The following is a 22,049-nucleotide window of genomic DNA, read 5'->3' as shown; positions in this document are numbered from 1 at the left end:
GCATCTCATTCTGCTCATTTGTAAGTGTCATGTGCCTACTCTGCAGTCATTCACTTCACATAGTCAGGTGTTTCGTTTCTTGAAGTAAGTGGGTTACCAAAGCCTAAGCTCGGGCTTATGATAATCTCAAGACGGTATGAATCCTTTTATTGCAAGATGGCCATCGGTCCGTGACCTGCCAATGACGTGATAAGATGGACGTGCTACAGCGTTATGGTGCACTCGACAATCGCCTCTTTCAGCTGACTGACTGGCGTGAGTGATGTCAGTTACCTAACTGCTGTAACGTCTGTCGGGTGACTAAATGATGTTAAGTCGCGTGCCAGTATGGCGTATCGTTACACATAAACATGAAGTGGCGTTGCTTGGTGCCATGGGAGTCTCGTTCGCACGGGTGAAGGCAGCGGGGTCGAATAACCGACCAAAGTAGCGCAAATCTTCCAATCATAGCTTCGCTTTCAGTCCAGCTCCCAGTCAGGCCGGCTTCCAACTCCCAGCTCGCTGACTCTCCCAGTCCAGCTACTTCCAGCCCAGTCCAGTTCCCTGAACCCTACCTGACCCCTAAGTTCATCACGCTGATTCTCTGCCAGGTCTCCAAGTGATTGCACTGTTATCCGAAATGTTGCAGTAGCACAAATAACAGCAGGAGGGGGTTCACAGGGGTTTGTATTTTCCTTTATGTGGGACGTCGTCCAATTGATCACGCCTTCACTGAACAGAATGGAATGCAAACAGCGACGGGCTAGTTTCTTTGGTACCTGTTCGAGCCACCAAGGAGGATCAAACTGATTGAGCAGAGTTTTCTATTTGCCAGATGTGTGCTAACGAGGTGGTTCTTGGCTCCGACTCAGTCAGAAAACTGGCGTCGGAAGATGCCATTCTGAAGGCGGATCTGGTGAAAATAAACAGTCTTCCCCGGCCACCCTATGGGCCTAGCAAGAAGTAAAAAGAAATAGTCAAATGAAATAAAAAAAAACTTAAGATAAAATAAAAATGAGAACACACAAACATATCTGTACTTAGGTAGCACCAGCTACACTGGCCATGCAACGGCGCAGCAGCCCACGTCTTTCTAATGTGGTGGCAGCCGACACGTCACGCTATTTCTTTGAAGTAGATAGAACCTGTCGTGGATGAGTGGAGCTGAACTGAACCTAAAATGCTAAATGGCTCTGCCTCACCTCCATTTCAAAACATTTGTGTGCGCTATTTCGCTGTCTAAATGTCTGCAGGTCATACATCCGACTTGGATGTTCCTTATTGATTTTTCGAACAATCGAAAATTGCGAAAAGGATTACAGCTGTGCCCATATGTGCATAATTTACTAATTACTACTCGTTTGCAGGTATGTACAATCATTACAACTTACGGCAGAGCCCCATGGCCTTTGATCAGTACAATAGCACGGACAGTGCACCCGGGATAAAGCTGCACGTGGCGAGGTGAAGGCGACACGAAGTTGCTTCTAAAGTCGTATTTATCAGTGTATCCCTTTAATCCTAGCATATTCAGCACTATCGGCGTCAGCTCAGCACACCGCTTGGATAACGGTGATACAACAATACTCTTAATCGCTGTTTCCTTGTTCAGATTTTCCTTATCGCTGCCGTGTCACCGAGTTGCACTATCAGCACGTCATGAGTTCAAAGCTCGGAAAGCACACCCACTCAGGCGTATTACGATTTGCTTCTGGGCGATAGTGCATGTGCAAAGCCCGTCACGTGCTGTTCGTGCAATCACTTCAAGTTGATATCAGTTCACGGATCGGTAGACCCCGCACATCGTGGGCGTATCACTTCCCAGTGCAGTGGGAAGACAGCAGCACACGCCAAAATAAGTCGCAAGTGTTCCAGCTGTAGTTAACTAACCATGTGCTTCATGATTCCCTGAACATCCTAACGCCTGAATACGTCTGAAGTTGAACAAAGCGGCTTGTAAAGTTGGAACTTTCATCGTAAAGTTGACGGCAAACCTGACAAGCAGTGTCTGTAGGCGGCCATGGCAGACCATAGTGGCGCGACGGCCAAACTTTGCGCGCTTGCCAACAACGCTGAACGCAGCGGTAACAAATAGGTAGTAACAAAGACATGTGTCTGTGTTTCGGTAGCTGATGAACCAAGCCGTTAGGATCACACATGGTCCGAAAGGTGATGTGAGGGGTAGCAATAGTTCTCCAACATTCCTCAATATATTTCATTTAATGGCGGACGGATGTTTCTAACTACGCACTCGCGTCGTTGACTTGCTTATTATATCTCACATTTTTTACTCTTTGCACGTAAGCAATAACGACACGCTGGCAGACGAGCTTTGCCATGCGTCCGCAACGCGTTGGCCCTTGTGTGACTCGCGTTATTTGTGTTGTACTGTCAGAAGCATGATGTGAGGTAAGATGCCGAACACATAATCGCTGGTACGGTGCTCTCGGTAATGTCTGCTTTTGGTGTCTGAGATAGAAGTGTGATGCGGTTCGTCGTTCGACTAGTTATGGCTCTTTGTCTGTCCATTTCGGAGTCCCCTGTGTAATACCCTTTCATGAGACGGAAGAAGCAGCCATTAACACAGTCTTGTATTTTCTATTTGTCACAAAAACAATACACGCGCTTCGCTTTACAATATGAAGACGACAGCCTCGCGTTCCTCAATATGAATATGAATGCTGCACAGCGAAGAGTCCAATGAACATGCCACTTTCGGACCTCATGATTGAAGCGCTGTCAAGACACGGCGAAGTCACAAACGTCGAGGAACACACGTCCCAACATCACACTACAGTACTTGAAACACTAACTGTTCCAACATGACACTATGCAGGTACTTGAGGTCCTAGTGCAAACATGCTCACAAGCAAAAGTCATCGGGCTCATTCGCTCTCTTTAGTGTGAATCACTGATGCGCCAACAGTCGAGCCCGCGACCTGCCCCGGCGCAGTGCCCGCAGGAGCTGCTACCCACACGTGCGCGAGTTCCACCCGCGCCGTCCGTATTGCTACTCCTCTGTACAGGAATAAATAGAACCGTCTCTCAGTCTCACATATCACAAGTACCGCACAGCGTCTGTCTATGTGGAGCCGGCCCGCCGGCGAACCTGCAGCGGCGGGCCGACACACACGTCATAACCTGCAAACTCGCATCGGACGTCATTGCCAAGGGATACGTAAATCCCTTCGTGTAACTCTCTCATGCTCCTGAATCTCTCCCGTGACATCTTTCTCTCCTTTCTTACTCTCGAGGTTCTTCGGGCCAGCGCGTAGGGAGTCGTGCTCCGCGCTCTTCGCACACAGCCGACTAGCAGGGGTGGTGGGTGATGGCGAGGTCACGGCCACTGCGGGTCACGACCCCGCAGTCGGCCTCCTCTGGGCCCTCTCAGGCCACGCGATGGCCTGGTGCCGACTGGCCTGCCGCCGGCGGCGCGGCCGGTCGCTCTGCCAGCTTCGCCAGCACCTCGGGCGAGGCGTTCGTCTTGAGCACTTCGTTCTCCCGCTCCAGGACGCTGATCTTGTCGACCAGCTTGGTGATGTTGGCCTTGAGGACGTCCACCTCCTCTCGGACAGCCAGGAGAAGATGCGATTTGACCAGGTCCTGTCGACAGAGGAGAAGTTTGTCAGATCAAGAGAACACAAGGAGTCTGGCACAAATCGAGACAAGATATGAAGAAACCGCAGCAGACGCCATAGCGCGTGACCTCTGCGTGGCTATCTCCTCAGCGGAAGGAAGTGAGGGAAGTGACGGAAGCTTCTGTCCCCGCGCACATGCTCTGATTTCCGTTCAGAAGGTAGAAGTTCCGCGTCCGGGGTTAAGATAAACGAACATAATTGTGAAGGTGAAATGCGATTTCGGTGTCCATTAACTGATCAGTTTGGCATCATCTGGTGTCGAAATCAGTATCCGATCGTCGGCTCCGTCGAGGGAGTTCGCGACGGCGGCGGGGCATCACCCCGCGGGTCTGAGTCAGCCTGATGTCGCCACTACAGCGCCGTCGACTGCCAGCGGTCGCAGTCACGGTCACTGGCGGTTGGGCCTCTCCAACCTAAACAGGCTTCACCGCGCGCCCGCTCGGTGCAGCCGGCTCCGCAGCTGACCGGGCCGGACCGGGCCGGCCGGTTCCGGCGGACCGGTTCTGAGCCGTGCAGCTCACCCAGCGGTCTGCATCGCGCACCTCCCGACCCGGCGCGGCGCTGGCCCACCAGCACAGACCGGGCGGCGCACAGTGCCAGCTTTCCCTTCCGTGCCGCTGCGGGAGGTACCGGCATGATCGACGGTTTTACCAGGCACATCCTCGCCAGCTTTGTTCTTTTTCCAGCGTTTGGCTGTCTTACATCCCGCGGTTTGGCTCGACTGCCGAGACCTCCCGCCACCCATCTTCCCCGCAACCAACCGGCGCCGTTCGCCGCCAGTGACGCGCACCGGCGTTGGCAGACTCCGGCCGGGTTAATTATACCCTCAGCTTGTCTGACGTTTACATTCGACATTCCCAACCACGTCGGCGGCCAGACAACGTTCCACCACAGCCCAGCGAACCGTCGAGATGACGCTCGGATGGAGCGCGCGGGGGCGGCGAAAACGACTCTCGTGGCAAGCGGAAAAATAAACAGCGAGTGCCGGTGGAATATTCCATCGGTGACCCGGGCCCGTTTCCGTGGAGAGCCCGCTCGTGGACGGGTCGGGTGTCTGTCGAGTGCTCGGACCGCGGACGGTCGATAGCCGGGACTCGAGTCCAGGAATCGGTCGAGTGGAAAGTAACGTGCCTTGGGCGATTATGCGAGTCCACGAATTAGTCGCGAACATCCGTTCCAGTAATGAGCCGCAGAAGCATCGTCAGATAATCGATCATAGCGCAGCTGCTGCCTGCTTTTCCGATTCTATCCATATTTTCGCCAGTTTTTACGCCCAGCAACTGGCTTTCGATAATGAGGGATGAGTATAAAACAAGGATGTCACCGCGAAAAGGCACGGCGCAGCAGGCCTGTCTACTGTGTCGAAGCCAATATTATTAAGGCTTGCGTTACGACAGCCGCTCTAGCTCTGCCACCGCACAAAGAGAGCGTACGCAGCCACGGCTGGGCCACCACCTGAGAAAGCTGCGAATAATGGCCACAGCTGTGTCTGTGGGACGCCGGCAGCGGCGGCAGCAGCGGCGGGACCGCGGCCTTGAAACCGGCCAGCCCGAAATTAGGACCAACGGGTGGGTCCGCCAGGCCGCAGGGGCTGAAGGGAGTTCGGCTCCACACTTCCGCCTGTCTGAGGTCTGAGAGACTGTCGAAGGCCTCGGGAAGGTGGTGGACACGCTACGTCGGCGAACAAAGGAAACCCATAGCAATTGAAAGATTCCGGCACCGTTGTTCGAAGAGCATAGACCTCGGGACATCTGTAAGACGTGTAAAACTGTACCGTCAAAACGCGAATATGATACCATAAGTTTTTCAGCATGACAAATATTCCTTTTGTTGGGAAATTCGGACGGGAATGATTGTCTCAAAGGCCAAACCAAGTATACCGAAAAAACACCCATGCATCAATAAAATGCCGAAAAAACCCTCAAAACTGTAGCTCCCGACAACGCACCTCATCATCGACGACGACGTAGACATGATCCTCCATCATCTTGACATCGAAAACGACCGATGTGCGCCGCTTCAGCTTGTGCTTGAGCCCCTGGCCGGCCAGCGGACTGGGGCTAGCCGGCCCGCAGGTCGGCAGCGGTGAAAAGTTGTATACTGCGTGGTTGGCCAGCATGATTGCTCACAGATACTGTCCGAACCGAAGCCGTTCTCACAATCTCACTTGACGCTACCCGCGTTCTCTTCTCGTGCGTCCGAGGCTCTTCGAGCGCTTAGTTAGCACCTGAGTCACGCTTCAGGAATGCGGAGAATCTTCACAATGCTGTCACTGCGCCGGTGGGCGGAGTATTTCAGCAGTTCACGCTTCGCGGGTCCCCTCTCGATGGCGTTACAACAGCTACTGCCGGCCGGCTCGGCGCCGACGAGGGCCGCCGCTCGAGTAGTTCCCGTCGGGACCGCCAGGTGGCGGACAGGTCTGCGGCGGCGCCTTGCCGTCTGTAAGGCGCAGGGCTGGCGCCACTTCCGCGCCCAGCTGTGCACCGTGACTAGTGCACAGCTGACTGCACCTGCACCCTCCCCCACGCAGGGGGAACGGCCACAAACACCGATATCAGTCCGCTTGGTAGGTTTTGTCCGCTTTTAGCCAGCTCGGCGAAATGGGGCGAAGGCTGAATGACGCACGATTCGCTTGGAGAGCATCGCGAGACATAATAATGGCGTGATAATGGTGTGATAATGTAGATCTGAGTGTTTCCCTCGCAAAAACCGGTCCCGAGCTGCCGCTCTCCAAAAACCGTTTATGCTGAGGCTGTCAGTCACATCATGGCAGCTGCAAACTGTCAGCCCACCCAGGGTGGAACATGACTGACACAACAGCCTCTCAGCCTCTCAGCTGCCCCCGTTACAAACCAGATACAGGGAAATGCCGGAACAGGGATAATAAACACCTGCCATGTCCGCTGCCCAGTTGGAAACAGCCTTGGGCCTGGGCGGTCCGCGGTGGAACGCTCTTGGGGAGATATCGACCTTGGTCCTTTCTCAACCGAACCCGCTATAACACGGTAAATTACAGGCCCGGTCGCTTCCTGCTTCCGTGACATCCTAACAAAACCACGGAGTTTGCCCTCTCATTCTTCCTTTCTCGGTTCGTCTTCTGTACTGTCCCCTCTCGATCTCCTCTCCTCTCTTCACTTCTCCTCTCCTTTCATCTCGTGATAGGGACAAACGACACAAAAGCCACACGACTCCAACAAAGCCGGCTATTGACTCGCAGGGTGAAGGGGAGGGTCAGCCGTGCGTGTGACTCAGTTTACGGCGCCAGCTCGTCTCAAGCACCCGACGCACGTCCCACACCATCGCTCCATTTATGGTCGCGAGCTCACCCCTCCCCAGTTCATCTCTAGCCGGCTAAATCCAGATCAAGCCAAACGCACGGCGCCGCGGAGGCTGGGCAGAAGAGGCCGCCGCTACCACGAGGAAAGTGGCAAGCAGTTGGGGCTGGATGAAGTCAAGGTCCGGCTCAGCTGACCTCCCTGCAACGTGCATTAGCTGTGCATATTTTGGGTTCACGAGGTGCAACGTGCACATAGCAGACGTTCGGACCGGCTGAGAGGGATAAAGAACTTGAAAACACGGCAACAGGCTAATCCAGGCTAACAGCTTCTCAGATTCCCAACGGATACTGTCAGGTACAGAGATAGGAAAGCCAATTACTTCGGGAGTAGCCTGATGCTACAGGTAATCGGATACTCTTAGAAAGAAGCTCCTTTCAAAACAAATTACCTGTCTCTGCTGGCAGAATTAAACACTATTCCCAGGGCAGGGCTTCTTCTGTTCCGTTCAAATGAAATAATCTTTGAATAGCCAGTATTCATCCGGGAATAGCTATCCCCGTAATTCACTAACAGAGAACTCCAAGAACTGTGCTCCTTCTTTTATCGCCGGCTGTTTACCATTCTGACACCGCACTAATTAAAAACGTGCCTTCGTGCGTCATCAGTGACGTCACAAGACCAATTATGTGCGTTTGGGTGGAGGCACGTGCTGCGTCAAGGGAGAGTGGTTCACCCTGAGACGGCAGAGGGGCGGGGTCGCTCCAGCGGTGAACACACCCGTACGCACAGCCACGAGCGAAGGTCAGGCCCGTCACAACACTGGCCCGCTGCCAACGGTGCGGGTCTCAGCGCGCAGCTGCGTACGGCCGGGCCACGCCCTCCTCTCTCCTCTCCTCTGCTGTCGTTGGCCCACGCATCGGCAACGGCGCGCTGGCATGCCAAGGTATTAGAAATATGAGCGTTATGGGGGGGGGGGGGAGTGCAGGGAGAACGGACTGACCAACATAAGCGTGACACGGCTTCCAGGAACAGTAGCATCAATGAAGTCGTGAATCAATTAAATTTCATTTGAGCCTGAGTCGTGTTATTAAAAAAAAAAAAAATTGCCTTCAATTATTTCATTATTTACTTCCCCATACAAAACGTATAATAATTGGTGGAAATTAATATTTGCTGCCCTCATGAAATTTTGATCGCAGCCCGCACAAATTCTAAATTTCCAGGCCCCTGTTCCAACCGATTCTATATTCTCAATAGGCATGACTGGCAGGGTTGTATACCAATCAAGTCGATTGAATTGATTGATTTGTTTCAACGCGTATTTTGAGTTGATTGGATTGAGTCGATTGACTTTTCGAGATGACTGGTTGACTGACTCGTTTGACTTTAGCGACTGGTTGACTGATTTGATTCCCGAAAATAAGAGTGACTCGTATGATTGAGTCGATTGAATGGAAAGTTCAAATAAGTTTTAGTTAACGAAAAATAATGACACCAATTGATGACATCAAAGATCACAAAACTACACTGAAAACTGCTTGTCATCACAACTGCAATATGGGGTAGATGGCCAAATAAAGAACAGGGCCTAAACATGAACAGCCAACTTTGACTTTCAACTGCAATAACTGCTCCAATCCTGGTGATAGAACCTGGTGATGCACCTACCTACCTTTCTGCACTCAGCAGGAAACGTTTTTTTTTTTTTTAATCCAGATGATAAAGTGCAAGGCCCTATATACTAATAAAGTGTGATAAATTAATAATTCACATCTCCACATCTCCTCAGAAACAACCCACTGAACTCTACAAATATCTGAAACCCCTACAAAAATAACTGAAACAAAAGCGCCGTTTTCGTCTCGCTAATTACGTTTACGTACCTAATTAATATTATAATTTGCTGCATTGTTTAATTTGCAGCAGAACGTTTGTTGATCCTTTTCTCCTGAGAGCCTAAGCATAACATATTTAATATACGAGTATTTCATTTTCCTCAAAATATTTTACCGAATATTATTAAGTGGTTTTATTTCAAATGAAATAATAATTAAAACGAAATTGGTGTTGTACAACCGCTTTATTTTATGATGATCTACCATACTACATGATAATCAATGACGTCATCTTACCAAGAAATCAAAAGTCGTAGAATAAGGATTTATAAAAGCTTAGCATACTTATTGGCAAACGTTTTCTTTGCTTCGCAGTTGCACCGTGCCGTTTTCGCGTTTTAATTTCCCCCTAACTCTTTAACAACAACAACAACAGCGTTTTAATTTTCCTTGTTCCTACTTCCTTTGTCCTTAACTTATCCTGTGGTTCCAGAGTCCCTGTCCTCTCCATTTCCTTTTAAATATATTTTTAATCCTCATTCCTATCCCCCAGTCCTAACAGTTTGAGTTTCAAATTGTATTGCAATAAAATGTTTTGAATTCTTCACATAGGTACCTCACAATGACATGCCACGTCCAGAGTCGTGGACCGCTAAATACTTCAAATCTCTTCCTTCCCAATCTGACAACATCCCACGTCTCAAATGCACATTGTGTGGAAAGATTTTTCAGCTGCCCGTCAGTCTCTGCCTAACCGAAACCGTCACATGCAGGTAAGATATTTTATTTCTATTTCCCTATGGTTAATATGTTATTGATGCATATTATCCATTAAAATAGACATGGTGTAGGGTAAATGGCCAAATCACGAACACTGCCAAAATCCGAGCAGCCAACTTTCAACTGCAATATCTGATATTTAGTGTAAATGGAGTTGGAATATGGCCAAAATTAAATTGACAACTTTTAGGTGAAAGGTGGTGATTTGGGTTAAGGGGCGAGTCAACTACTGGGTTATTTTGCACCCATTAAATGAAACTTCTGCTCCAATTCTACCCATTGAACCTCAATATCATGATCCACCTGTCCATCACTTAGGTATCCTTCCTTATTACATAGAAACTTTGAATGGCATGGCAATTTATAATTTTAAATGACAATATTTTTATGTTTCTTCTGTAGGTAGGTAGGTAGGGTAGGTAGGTAGGTAGGTAGGTACACCAGACTGCTATGGTCACTTTTCCAAGTTGGTGGGGCAAAAAACCTAATGTATGTCTTGGTTTGAGTCGTTTGATTGAGTTGATTGATTCCTTTCATTGTCGCGTTTGAGTCGATTGAATCAATTCCCGAAAACTGCTCTGACTTGATTGATATGATTGGTTTCCCAAATTTGTCGTGATTGAATTGATTGCTATTGATTGAGTCGTATACAACCCTGAATTGACTGGGATAAAGTCAGCCTAATTAGCCAGCACGTGCTCATGCACGAGACATGGTATATCTCATGCACGCTTGGTTGACGACTCTTTGACCTTGACGGGCATGTGCGCATCGTTCAACAATCAACACGATGTTATGATAAGATAGGGATCTGGTTTCGACTGTTGGCAAGAGCTCCAGATAAACCTGTCATTAACTGCGCAATGGTTATAACAGTCATTGCGAGATAAAGATATGTATACAGCGCACTTGAGTTGTATATAAAGAAGTGCGCTCTGCGACATCTCAACTGCTGTATTTTGCAAGCCGATAATGAAATTTACCCTTGAATTTGTTTGACAACTCACAAACATTGAAGGCAGTCGGATCTGCCCCCCAGCAAGATCTGCTGTGAGAGGATATACAATTTACATAATCACGACATGATAAATAATTTCATGTGCTTCGCTGCTACTATGTTCATGATCCGGACATTTAATGTGAAGATTGCTCCCCCCCCCATCTTTTTGGGGACGCTTATGCCAATTCGCTAAGGCACCCGAGCCGCTAAACAAAAAGAGCGGTCTTTACTCGAGTCACTTCTAAAACGAACCTCTTTTACAATCGGCAGACACGCTAAATCATGCAAAATTTGATGTTAACAAACGGAAGGGTGTAGCGCCGAGAAGCACCTGTCGAGATGGCGAGCTCAGTGCAACGCTGCTGTTGACAATAAGCTGAGAACATTCAACACCGTATACAAAATAGAAGGAATTCTTTCACTTATCAACAGTTTCTGCCGTGCGGTCGAATGGAAAGACTGGTTCCATCTTATGCCGCTGGCTCAGGTCTGACACTTATCTAACCCTGCAATAGCAGCTGACATCGCCGCGACGTGGCCTTCAAGAGAAGCCACATTCATTTAGTGAAGTCAGGAGGTCACATTCTTTGGTACGTTCCCAACGATGCACGGTTGAATGTTGATGAACACTTTTGGCCAGCTAAGTATTTCTATTGCCAAAGGTCACCGCACATTAAACAGAGACGGACGCGACAGGACCCAATTTGTGGCGAGTCTAGCATCAGATTCCATAGATAGGGTCACCTCGCCACATACCCCAACTTTAACTGCAGGTTCGCGTATGCTAGTGCGTATAATAGTCGCGTATGCAGGTGCGCGTATCTTTTATTCTCATAGTACGTTCGTGATAGACATCGATTAGCGATAAATGAATAGTTGAATCTCTAAACCTGATGAACATTGGTAAGTTCAGCCTTTCCTCCGAAAAATCTCACGGTTTGTCACAGGGCTGCGGAGTCGGAGTCGGAGTCGGAGTCGGAGTCGGAGTCGGTCGGAGTCGACAGTTGTGACCGGAGTCGGAGTCGGAGTCGGAGTCGATTTTAGAAACCCGAGCCGGAGTCGGAGTCGGAGTCACCGAAAATCTGTCGACTCCGCAGCCCTGCTAGGTCTGCGGAGTCGGAGTCGGGAGTTGGAGTCGGTCGGAGTCGACAATTCTGCCCGGAGTCGGAGTCGGAGTCGGAGCTGGTTTTTGAAAGCCGGAGTCGGAGTCGGAGTCGGAGTCGCCGAAAATCCATCGACTCCGCGGCCCTGGTTTGTCAAATGCTTTGCGCGAGATCAGAGTACAGCTCCGAAACTGAAACAGCGGAAGGATGAAGCAGCGACATGCTATTTAGTCGATAAACCCCAATCTTTCAAAACTTAGATTCTATTTTTTTTTCTGACGCAAAGTACCTAACAACACCCCACCATCAGCAAAGTCGTAATCTCTGCACCATCCACCCAGCCCACTGAGGGTCGTCAGCAAAAACCTCGCCGAAAACCGGCGCAACCTCCCGCACCACCAAATAAAGACAGTCCTGGCCAATGCTTAGCCGCGGGCTCCGCTTCACCACGTGGTCGGCGCGTGTGTTTAGCCCAGGGGTCGGCAAATGGTGGGGTATGCCCCCTTTGGGGGTAATGGAGCCCTTTCGGTGGGGGTAATGAGGGATTCTGAGAAAACCTAGCTTTTTAGAGTTAGTGGCTCATTGATGGAACCATCGTTGCATCCCAGGGTTCAAAGATTAGCCTAGGTCAAAGGCATAGCACACATTGATTAGATACCAATTTTCACGTAGCTGCTAGCCCCACCATCTCACTGCGGCTCCGTACAGTCGTACAAAAGCAGCTGCAATTTTTAACCGTCGCCCGTCTGTTGGCGTTTCCACAGCCGCTAACGTAAGGGGGAGGAGTCGATCGGACCCCCGCGGCCTCTCGGACTCTGAGATGGAGCTGTGCATAAAAAACGAGCGTATTACCCGTGACTATAGGAAGCCGCTGCTGCCCATTTTTAAAGTCCTTTGTCATTTCGTCTCATTCAGGAGGTCAAAGACAAGTGTCGAGAAAATCGGGACCCGCTATAACTTCTTGAAGTGAGATTTTATGGCTCAAGATGATCTACAGAAAAAGCTCATCAGCCAATGATCATTATGGGTCCAGAGGCCAGTTTTGCCGACAGAAAAATAGCTGCCTGCCGGAGTTTTGCGCCTAAAGACCGCTTCACATACGGAGCGTAAACGGTAAAACCCTATCCACTTACATGCTCATCGCGCTTACGGTATGTGAAGCGGTTTTTAGGCAAAAACTCCGGCTGGCGGTTATTTTTCTGTTGGTAAAACTGGCCTCAGGTTTTCCCGGGCAGGTAAAGAAAACAAAATGATTGGCTCGAGGGTACAATTTGGTCGTGATCCAACGGCTTTTACGTGAGCTTTTACGAAAAACCACCGGCCGCCCCTTTATGTACGAGGGTTAAATGGGATATATTAAATGTTTTGTGGAGGAAGTGTCATGTTTTAAATTTGATGCATCGGAAATGCAGAAATACCCAAAGAGTTCCAGATGCATGGAATTTCAGTACCTAAACTTGGTTGTGTCAGCAATGGGGTCTGGTAGGTGGGGGTAATGGCCCTGCCTGGCGCCTAAAAAGGGGGCACGACCCCGAATGACCTGCCGACCACTGGTTTAGCCCAACAGCCGCCAAACACCGACATCGATCACGTGCCCCCTTCGTGATTCCTCCCAGTTCGCCGAGTGGCTGGCCAACACACCACGTGACTGAAGCGTGGGTCGCTCAGCTGACTCGGTAATCGACGTCTCGCCCCTCAACCTCCCCAGCTACCTGGGCCCGGGTTCGGAGGGGTGGGCAGGAGGGGGGGGGGGGGGGGCTGGTAGGACGGGCCTGGGCTGCGTGCAGCGAGGTTCGTGCATGACACATCCGGGACCGCAGGAAGGACACCGGTTCGACGCCATTGAAACACGTGGCTGGTACGGCACCGGCCGCACGACACCGGCACATGGGCGTCCCCAGCAGCTGAAAATGAGGGGGCTGATTGTTGAGACTGAGAAGTAGGTCGCTGGATGGAGACCTTTTTCTCATTGATAGACGCAGCATATGCCAGGATAACACGAGGGTTTTCGCTTCGTCACCAATATTTACCAACATCGAAAGAAACGGAAGGCAGTTGACGTTCACCGTTTGACCGATCGACCAAACGACCCCAATGACCCCTTACCGATGCGTCTCTGCCCTCAGGACTGACGTTATGTGCATGGCTTTCAGGACGGACCAGGGCAGGCGATGACATCCGACGCCCTGCGGCCAAATTCCTGAACGGCTGCCAGAGGGTGGGCTCCGCCCCCTGAGGCGTTCAGGGGCCAGTCGGCGCCCCTGCCCTGAGGGAGCAGGACCTCACGCCCGCCATCTGCTGCCCGCACTGCGCAGTTACACCACGCGCGGTCGCCGAAGCGCAGCGCCCCAACGAACGCGACGCAGAACCCCACAAACGGCCGCTCTCTACTCACCATCGCTTGCTCGATCTTGTTGTCGATCGGCTCGATCTTGTTATCCAGCGAACTGCCACCGGGTGAGGCACTGCAACAGAAGAAAAACACGGTCAGAAAACGACAAAAACATCTGTGGACACAGATCATTCACGAGGTTCTGGACAATGCAAATGGGGTGTGGCTTTCGCCACCTTATAAGGACTAATCCACAGGATCAATAGCGCGGCGCCAACGCGACGACTCACGCGGGTTCACAGGGGACTTCCGCCCCAGCAAACGACCCTTTGGCTTCGGGCACACCCTTCCATGATCGACCCAGCCAGGCTCGCCAGCCTGGGCGCCTATACACCTTGGGTGTGCCACCCTGGCCGAACTGCGCACACCACGTGGGTCTGGTGAGGCAACAGCCGCTCGGCAAAACGTGCCGAGAACTAGGCCAATGGACGGCACTCCCATCAACTCGTGGCCCGGGGCGCACGAGACGCGGGCCATTAGCCGAGAGACGTGGCGTTCTCGTGGCAAGCACAGCGTCTCGACGGCGGTTAACCGTCCGTGGCCCCAGTCACAAATCATAGCACGTCGCAAGGCTGAGAAAACACAAATGCCAGGGTGCAGATAGTACGAGTTTGGTTGCATGAGCACCAGAATCGCGAGAATAGCCAGACACTGCCAGGTACTGGGTCTGACGACAAAACAGGGCTGAGGCGAGCTGAAAATCAGCACGCTCCAGCTGGTAGAGCTCTCACCTCGCGTCAGTGCGGACAGGTCGCGCCATGGCGGCCTCTGAGGCGGGGGCGGGGGCGGGGGCGGCCAGCAGACACGAGCTCACGCAGAGGATACGGTCCAGCCGGCGGTGTACGCTCCAGCCCACCATGACACAGGGACGCGGAGAGGGTCACAGCGCGGTCCGTCAGCCGATCGGCGCACTCCACAGCCCCACAGTCTGCACACTGGATGGGTCCTCGTGGAGGAGCGGCAGCAGCAGCAGCGGTCACACGACGGTGCGCAGCCGGCAGCTCCGATCTGTGGCCTGGCGGCGGCGGCGGCCGGCCGTCGGCCAGACGACTCGGCCTTGGCGGCAGGGGCGACGCGCCGCCACCGCCGCCGCCGCCGCGCTGTGTCAGCGCAGACGTAAACAGAAACCGGCCCCTGCGCGCCGCCCCGACACCGGTGCGCGACGAGGCCGCCGCGAGAGGTCGACCTGGCGGCGCCCCTGGCCAAACATCGGCCACGGCGCCGCCGCCCTACCCCGGACCGCCGCCGCCTCTGCCACCCAAAACTAACCCAGAGCCAACATTCCGACTGATGGACGAATTAGCGAGCTCTGGCGACACGACCACGTCCACGTGACTCGTGAGTCTGACACGCCCGTCTAAATAAAAACCTGTCTAGTTCGAAAGAAATCCTGTCAACGATGGTTCTGGGGTTCAAAGTAAAGCAAGTTCAAACATTTTGATTAGCATATCAATCAACGTCATTTTATATTGTTTTTGTCTGAAAGACCTCGGTGAATAGGTACGACATCAACATAATGTAATGTCTTAATTGTATCGATCTAAAACAAAATTTCATGTAGCATATGCACTAGAAAGGATCCATCAGTTCTCGCCTCTCGGTACTGTCTATTCGAGTTTCAAGCTTTTAAACCTACATCATTCCAACATTTCAAACGTCTGTCCTGATACCCGCGATGAGCGCCAGTTAAAACAAAGAGCTAGACGACCTCAATCACAAAAACGCGGACAATATGAAGAGATGGCCAAACAATACTTTTTTAAACCGATGCCAAGTGCTTTTTCTTTAAACCAGCGAGATAAAACGCCCCTAGCAACTTCTCAAGAGCTCATTGTTCGTCTGCTGAGCTATCTTGGGCGGCTGACTGGCCAAACATTCTCGAAGACTTTCGGCGGCGTTCAATTTGAAGCGAAAACCAGAGCAGAGCACGAGGCATGTACGTGGCTGTCACACAGGATATGCTGATCACAGCAGAACAGGTCCGGGTTGGAGGTTGCTGGTCGCTACCGCCGCCGCTATCAGAACTCAGAGACCACCAAAGATGACACGCGGCAGACGAGTTGTTGGAAGGGTCTGGCAAGTTCTTCTGGTTGAGTTTATAGAAGACCGAAGAAAGTTGCCGATCAAGGGGAAAATTGCCTTGATGAGAATCAAATTTCCTTTCAAAAATCGATGGAGTGCAATAGTCAATATAGACAATGTCATTATATTGAATACATAGGTACTTCAATCTAAGACATACGGCTGGCACTGATATCAGCTCACTTGCTCAAGAAAGTATTTTCGTTCAATTGCAAAGCCATTTCCTCCGCGTACGCTATAAATACATGTGGAATCATATTGCAACATCTCCTTCTTTTCAAAGTGTCACTTTTATGGCGTCGCTGCGAGGGGGCGTTACCCAGGCGACGCTGCTGACGAAGCACCAAGAAAGAGGACAACACCCTCCAGACCCGCCTCCGCAGTCTGCTGCCACGAGTGGAAATTTCCACCCGAAAAGCCCCCGATGTCCACGACAGCAGGGCGGCGCGAAGCCCCGCTCAGGTCAATGGTCCTGGATATTTCCAGAACCATTCGTCGGCCCGGGTCATTGAAGAGTACGTCTTTGTAGCGACGGAGTGGGGCAAGTCACCTCAGGGTCAGCATCTCATGTAGGATTTAAACGGATGGACCGTTGATTCAGGGATAAGGCTCAGATAGAGAGAAGACGCATCGGCACTGAACAATAAACAAGGGCTTCATCTTGTCCATAATGACCTGTTAATTCTGGCAATGCCACTTGCCAGTATGAACTTTGCACACTCGAGCAAGTAAACATAGGCTGGAGTGGAGCATAGGTCATGATTATATAAGATAACAGTCCAAGACATCGACGAACAAAATAATAGAACGCCCTTTGTTGATGCGGATGCAACTCTTATCTCCTAACGTACAAGATGACATTGACCCAATGACCAAGTGCAAGCACAACTAGGCATCCCCGGTGTCCCCACATGCAAGGTCACTGCGCAATGGACCACCTCCACTGGACTGCACGAACCGTTCCGCCGCAGTGCGACGAGCGGAACTCCCGACTTCCGCCGAGCGGAACTCCGCTTTCGAATGTCAGGCGGAATTTCGCAAATCACACTCGGATGCTTATGGCAAAGTTGGCGCCAACCCAAACCCCAGCCTTGAGGTCCCCAGTCGCTCCACGCTGCTTCTCTCACCTGAGATTGCCCAGACTGCCGAGACTAGCCAAACTGGTCAGACTGTCGGAGAGACTGGATATCAGACTGGACTCCACGTCTGCCTCCAGGGCGGGCCAGCGGTCGTTCGTCATCGTCTCCCCGTAGACCACGCCGGACGCCGATCCCCAGTGCTCTAGGTCACAGTCGCAGCCGCCACCGGCCGTCTCGGTGCGATCGATTCCCCAAGGTTTGTTATGAGGCGCGCGCAGCCCAGCCCCACCTCCAGCGTCCGCCGCCGACGGCGCCTATTTCGGAGCCGGCGCCGGGCCACGTCACGGTCGCCGCTGCCACGGTCAGAGCCACGGGACCCATCGCCGCCAAACGGCATTCTCTGGCACACGGCCCGTCGCCCCCGCCCCGTCTTCGGCCGCCTGGCAAGCCGCGTGACCGCCGACCGAAGAAAAACGCCACCGTTGACACCGGGATGACAGAGACCGAGAGGCTGACACGCCGGCCTGGGGGAAACGGGGACAGGTTTCACACTTCAAATCGCTTTTTTGAAGCGTGAAGTGTCGCCGTACTGGAAGGTGCCTCTGTGGTAGGCGATTAGCGGGGTCAGAATGCGGTGTGTTGGAAAATGTGGTCGGGTAGGTGGCCTTGTGGCGAGATGGTGCATCTCTGTGCCAGATTGAAGGGTTGCGCCACTATTCAATCCTCGGCGTAGCAATTCCATTCCTTATTGTGGTTTGTTTCACTCAGCAAAAGGCCTTGACGCCATCTATTGTATGCTGAAGCACCATTGAAGGTGCCTTCAGAACCTTCAGGTATCGCACACTGAAATGTAGGCATAGCTAAACAATCTATCTGGAGCATAACATGCGAAGGCCTCAGGCTTGGAGATTACAGCACAACTTATTTGGCTTCAATAATTTGGAGCACGGGTCACACAGAGCTCGTTACGTAATCGCTTTCCGCGAGCATCCCATCCGAACAGCATCGGCAGCAGGTTCACATATTTCATGCGAATCATTCGATCTAGAACACAAAGCTTGGGGTACCGTATCCATAGGCAGGTGGCCCCACAGCCGTTGTATGACCTGCCATTCTCTCCCTTTATGCCAGGTGTGCTGCCAGTCTGAGCCCGTCACAGACCGCCGTGACTCAGTGCCTGGGTCGTCAACACGTTCCCGTGACGGACACCGTTACGCCAGGCGTCTCGCGGACGTTACGGGCAGGCGTGACCGTGACCCCTGTCACCTGTGACCCACCAGTCAGTGACACTGCAGCTGTGTGTCGGATCGATCAGACCGATGACACGCGAGTGTTTCAACATCAGTGGGCATGTTGCAAAGCTTACAGCGACGTCACAATTGTACAGGTATACACACAGCTGTGACCCCAGGTCAACGGGCGGACACACAGCTGAGACCCCAGGTCAACGGGCGGAGACTATATACACACAGCTGTGACGTCAGGTCGACGGACGGAGACGAGGACCACCAACGTCTAACAGTCCGTGTTTCTCCAGACTGTATCGGTCTGGGACCACTGTGCCAGAATCTGTCACCAACGTATAGGTGCTGCCAGACCGCGATCCATGTTAGAACATAAATGCTTGAGGAAGAAGCCTGTTCATTGGACATTTGCATGCCGTTTTTGTTAGCAGCAGCTATCAGATAAAAAGAACAATATTTCGTAGCCATTAGGAAATTTTGCCCCCCTGATGTCCTGTAAAACAATGCTTGAAATTGGTCTTAGAAACCATGTCATGAGCCGACACTTTCACCCATATTGCATGAAGGTTAGGTATGATATGTTTCAGTGCCAATACACCATTATATATTGCCTTCAGTTCTGAATGTCACCCCAATATGCTTGCCATACATCACTTTTAGAGGCACGTCACCATATGACCTTTAGCGTAATCTAATAACATCGAAAGTAGACTGGGCCTGGGCTTCGCGTCGGCATAAGCTCCTCCTGAGCAAGACGAAAAGAGCACGTTGGCTTCAGTATCATTCAGATGTAGATATCTTCTCGCGCAACAACGACCGAAACATTCATGTCGTTGACCGCTAGACTTCACTCGACCACTATTTACACCAAGACATTCTCCGAAAGTGCCACGATGTTGAACGACAGCAACCAATACCACATCCGCCGTCCAAAGTACGGCTTACGCCGCACACTGTGGCGGTCATTCCTCCCAGAGTGACTAGCCGGATAGCGGTGCCAAACGGCAGGCCATCACGCCACTGTAGCCAGGCCGCGCCAGTGAAAGGCATGAGTCGCCCGCCGGCGCTCTTGTGAAACGGACCACACCCTCGGCACGGCACGGAGCGCGGGCTAAATGGGCCAGCTACAAACGCACGTCGGGGTTGGGACTTGCGGTGGGGCGCGACGGCTGGCGAGAGCTTTCTTGTGGCACCACATTTGTTCCTACATATGTCCGGTTACTAGCTATTTTGAGCTACGCAGCGAACTCAACCGGGTGTGCTATATCGAGACCAACGACATACTGCCGGACGCAAAGGCGAAAACACATCCCGAAGTTGTTCACCTTGAATGGAAACGCTCAAGCGGTTTGAGACGCAGTAAATGCCAAGGTCAGACAATAACACGACGCCATTCTCGTAACGGGGTCGGCGAATTAGCAGCCAGTCACATCAATCACCGTCTCGGAACCCGCCGGCGGTCGGCAGATTCGGCTAATGCGCCGATAATTCGACCCAAGTTGACCTTGGATGCAGTTGGCGTGGTTCATGAGGTCTGTGCCTCGCTCACGAAGAGGTGATCGCCGGTCCAGAAAAAGGGCCCGACGGTCGGTTTGCTACGAAAACCAGACGAACTGAGAGGGGTCTTCCTTCAGAATGATGCCCTAGAAGCAGCTTTCAAGACAAACTTACCGCCATTAAAGAGCAGAGCAGGGCGCAACCCAAACAAGAACAACATATCCGTTCATTGAAATCCTTCCAGCAAGCTCTCTCAGTCTCATTTTCCAGCATCAGCCCCTGCCAGTCTCTGGACATGTCACCGCCCCCACATATCCAGCAAGCTGAGCGCGGTGAAGTCACTAGTGTGTGTCGTCAATGAAGTGTGACGTCAGCTGTCCCACCTTCCCGGACAATGGAGAGCCGTCGGGACGACATTCCTCCTCTGCTCCGCGGCGCACCGTCGGCGGTGACCCTGAACCGCTCAGCGTCCAGTCGCCTCCGTCCGTCAGCCCATACCCCAGCTTCATAGCCCGGGCTCCGCCGGCCCGGGGCAGCGAAACAGAAAACTCACGTGCCCGGCCACGTGAGGCGTTCTTTTTAGCCATGCCTCGACACGCACCAGGGAAATGAACAGCCGGAAAGCCGGGAGCAGCTTGAGCCTCTGGCACGGGCAGGAGACAAAAACACAACGCCGGCCAAGACACGCCGCATAGTGATGAGCCTTTGATGTAGGTCCGCGCGGGTCGCGTCAATGAGGTCATGGGGGATGAGGCAGACGGATGAGCGTCTGCCGCATAGGAACACAGGCTGGTAGTGCCCTCAGGCAGGGCCCGGGGGCCATGGAGACAGGCTGATGGTGGGGTGTCGTCTATGATTGCTGAATGTTCCCCGAACGGAAGACAAATGGAGGGATCTGGAGGCAATGGACGGCCACCATCCCATCGACCATTGTCCCCAGACTGTGCCCCCGGCAACTGATGTTAGCACATGTGTGTTGCGATACCCTTCGATAGCGCAGGTGACGACCGGAAACGAAGCCAATCATTTGAGAGGTTCCCTGGAATGCATTTGATAATAGTAGCCGCTAGCAATTCTGACTTCAGCTTAACAACTTCACCGCAAGCTTTGGCCGAAATTAAATTCCAACACACCATCCCGTTTCGCATAGCTTGAGCAAAAGAAGGTACCCTTTTCCAACGCACTGTCAGGCTTTTCATCCGACCTTGAATATGCTATTGCTAATTATTTCTTTTTTATGCTAAAGCCTGTCACCAACCAGATGACACCACCAGACGTCACCACTTCGTATACGGGACACTGGACAGCCTTCCATACCTCGACACCATCTGGTGTTCCACACCAGGCGGCAGCACCTGTCGATTTCTCCACACAGCCGGCACCGGCACCCACTGGAAGGTCCGTCATCCCGATCCGACACATGCCGCAGCCCACCAAGCGGTGCCCGTCACCGATGAAGATCACTAACACAACTAACCTTTCAACTCACTTGTGTATCGGGATCTTAAGTACCAACTAATGAGGCGATAAGGTCGTAAGTGCGCCGAGGTTTCGTAACCTACAAGAGTGCCAGTAAACTAGTTTTGCAACACTGGAGACAAAGAAGTGATACAGCGTAGTTGATGAAGGACAAATCGAACGAGGAAGTAGGAAGGCGCATCGAACCCCAAATCCACAAGTGCACCAAACGCTTGAAGGAAAACGAAGGTCATTCCCATCTTTCTGAAATGACATTTCACCAAACGTTGTAGTTTCACCCATCTCATGACATGTTTATTGTTTACATCTATAACATCACATTGTCATCCCTGCAGGCGAACTTTGCCCATCCTCCGAAAGTCGATGACTCATGCTTGGCACGTTCCTCGGTACTGTTGATAAGCAGGGCCCAATGTGCCCGTGCAGACCCACATACGGCCGTTGGTAACAGCTAGCGAGGCAGCGAATCCTCCACTGCTCAGCGCACCGGTGCCGGTGAACTTCATACGAGGCTTTCACACCTGAGTTGGCCAGCCACCTGAGTCTTCAAACAAATTTTCCTATCCACTGAACACGAAGAGGATGAACAAGAGGATAAATTTAACATAGCAATCACTAACAAAGATTGTCTTTACAATCATTTACAGTTTTGGTTCACGGTGA

General features: G+C 51.9%; 1 protein-coding gene across 4 annotated transcripts in view; it reads right to left on the bottom strand.

Annotated features, from left to right (window-relative positions):
* Positions 1 to 2,557: 2,557 nt before the first annotated feature.
* LOC122388494 (TSC22 domain family protein 3-like) overlaps positions 2,558 to 22,049 on the bottom strand; it is a 93,556-nt gene continuing 74,064 nt past the window's right edge. For 2 of the 4 annotated variants that reach the window (XM_043379642.1, XM_043379644.1), the window contains 2 exons: positions 14,009 to 14,078; positions 2,558 to 3,582 (listed from right to left, as the gene is read on the bottom strand). In XM_043379642.1, the coding sequence (XP_043235577.1) occupies positions 3,367 to 3,582; positions 14,009 to 14,078 (286 nt within the window). In that variant the 3' untranslated portion in view covers positions 2,558 to 3,366. Of the gene's footprint in view, positions 3,583 to 14,008; positions 14,079 to 14,736; positions 15,194 to 17,214; positions 17,531 to 22,049 lie in introns of those variants that run through there. The other 2 variants (XM_043379645.1, XM_043379643.1) reach the window with 2 other exon arrangements.

The sequence above is a fragment of the Amphibalanus amphitrite genome, unplaced genomic scaffold (assembly GCF_019059575.1).
Source record: "Amphibalanus amphitrite isolate SeventyFive unplaced genomic scaffold, NRLGWU_Aamphi_draft 000325F_arrow, whole genome shotgun sequence".
In the NCBI taxonomy this organism is placed as follows: Eukaryota; Metazoa; Arthropoda; class Thecostraca; order Balanomorpha; family Balanidae; genus Amphibalanus; species Amphibalanus amphitrite.
This window is presented reverse-complemented; position numbering and strand designations above follow the sequence as displayed.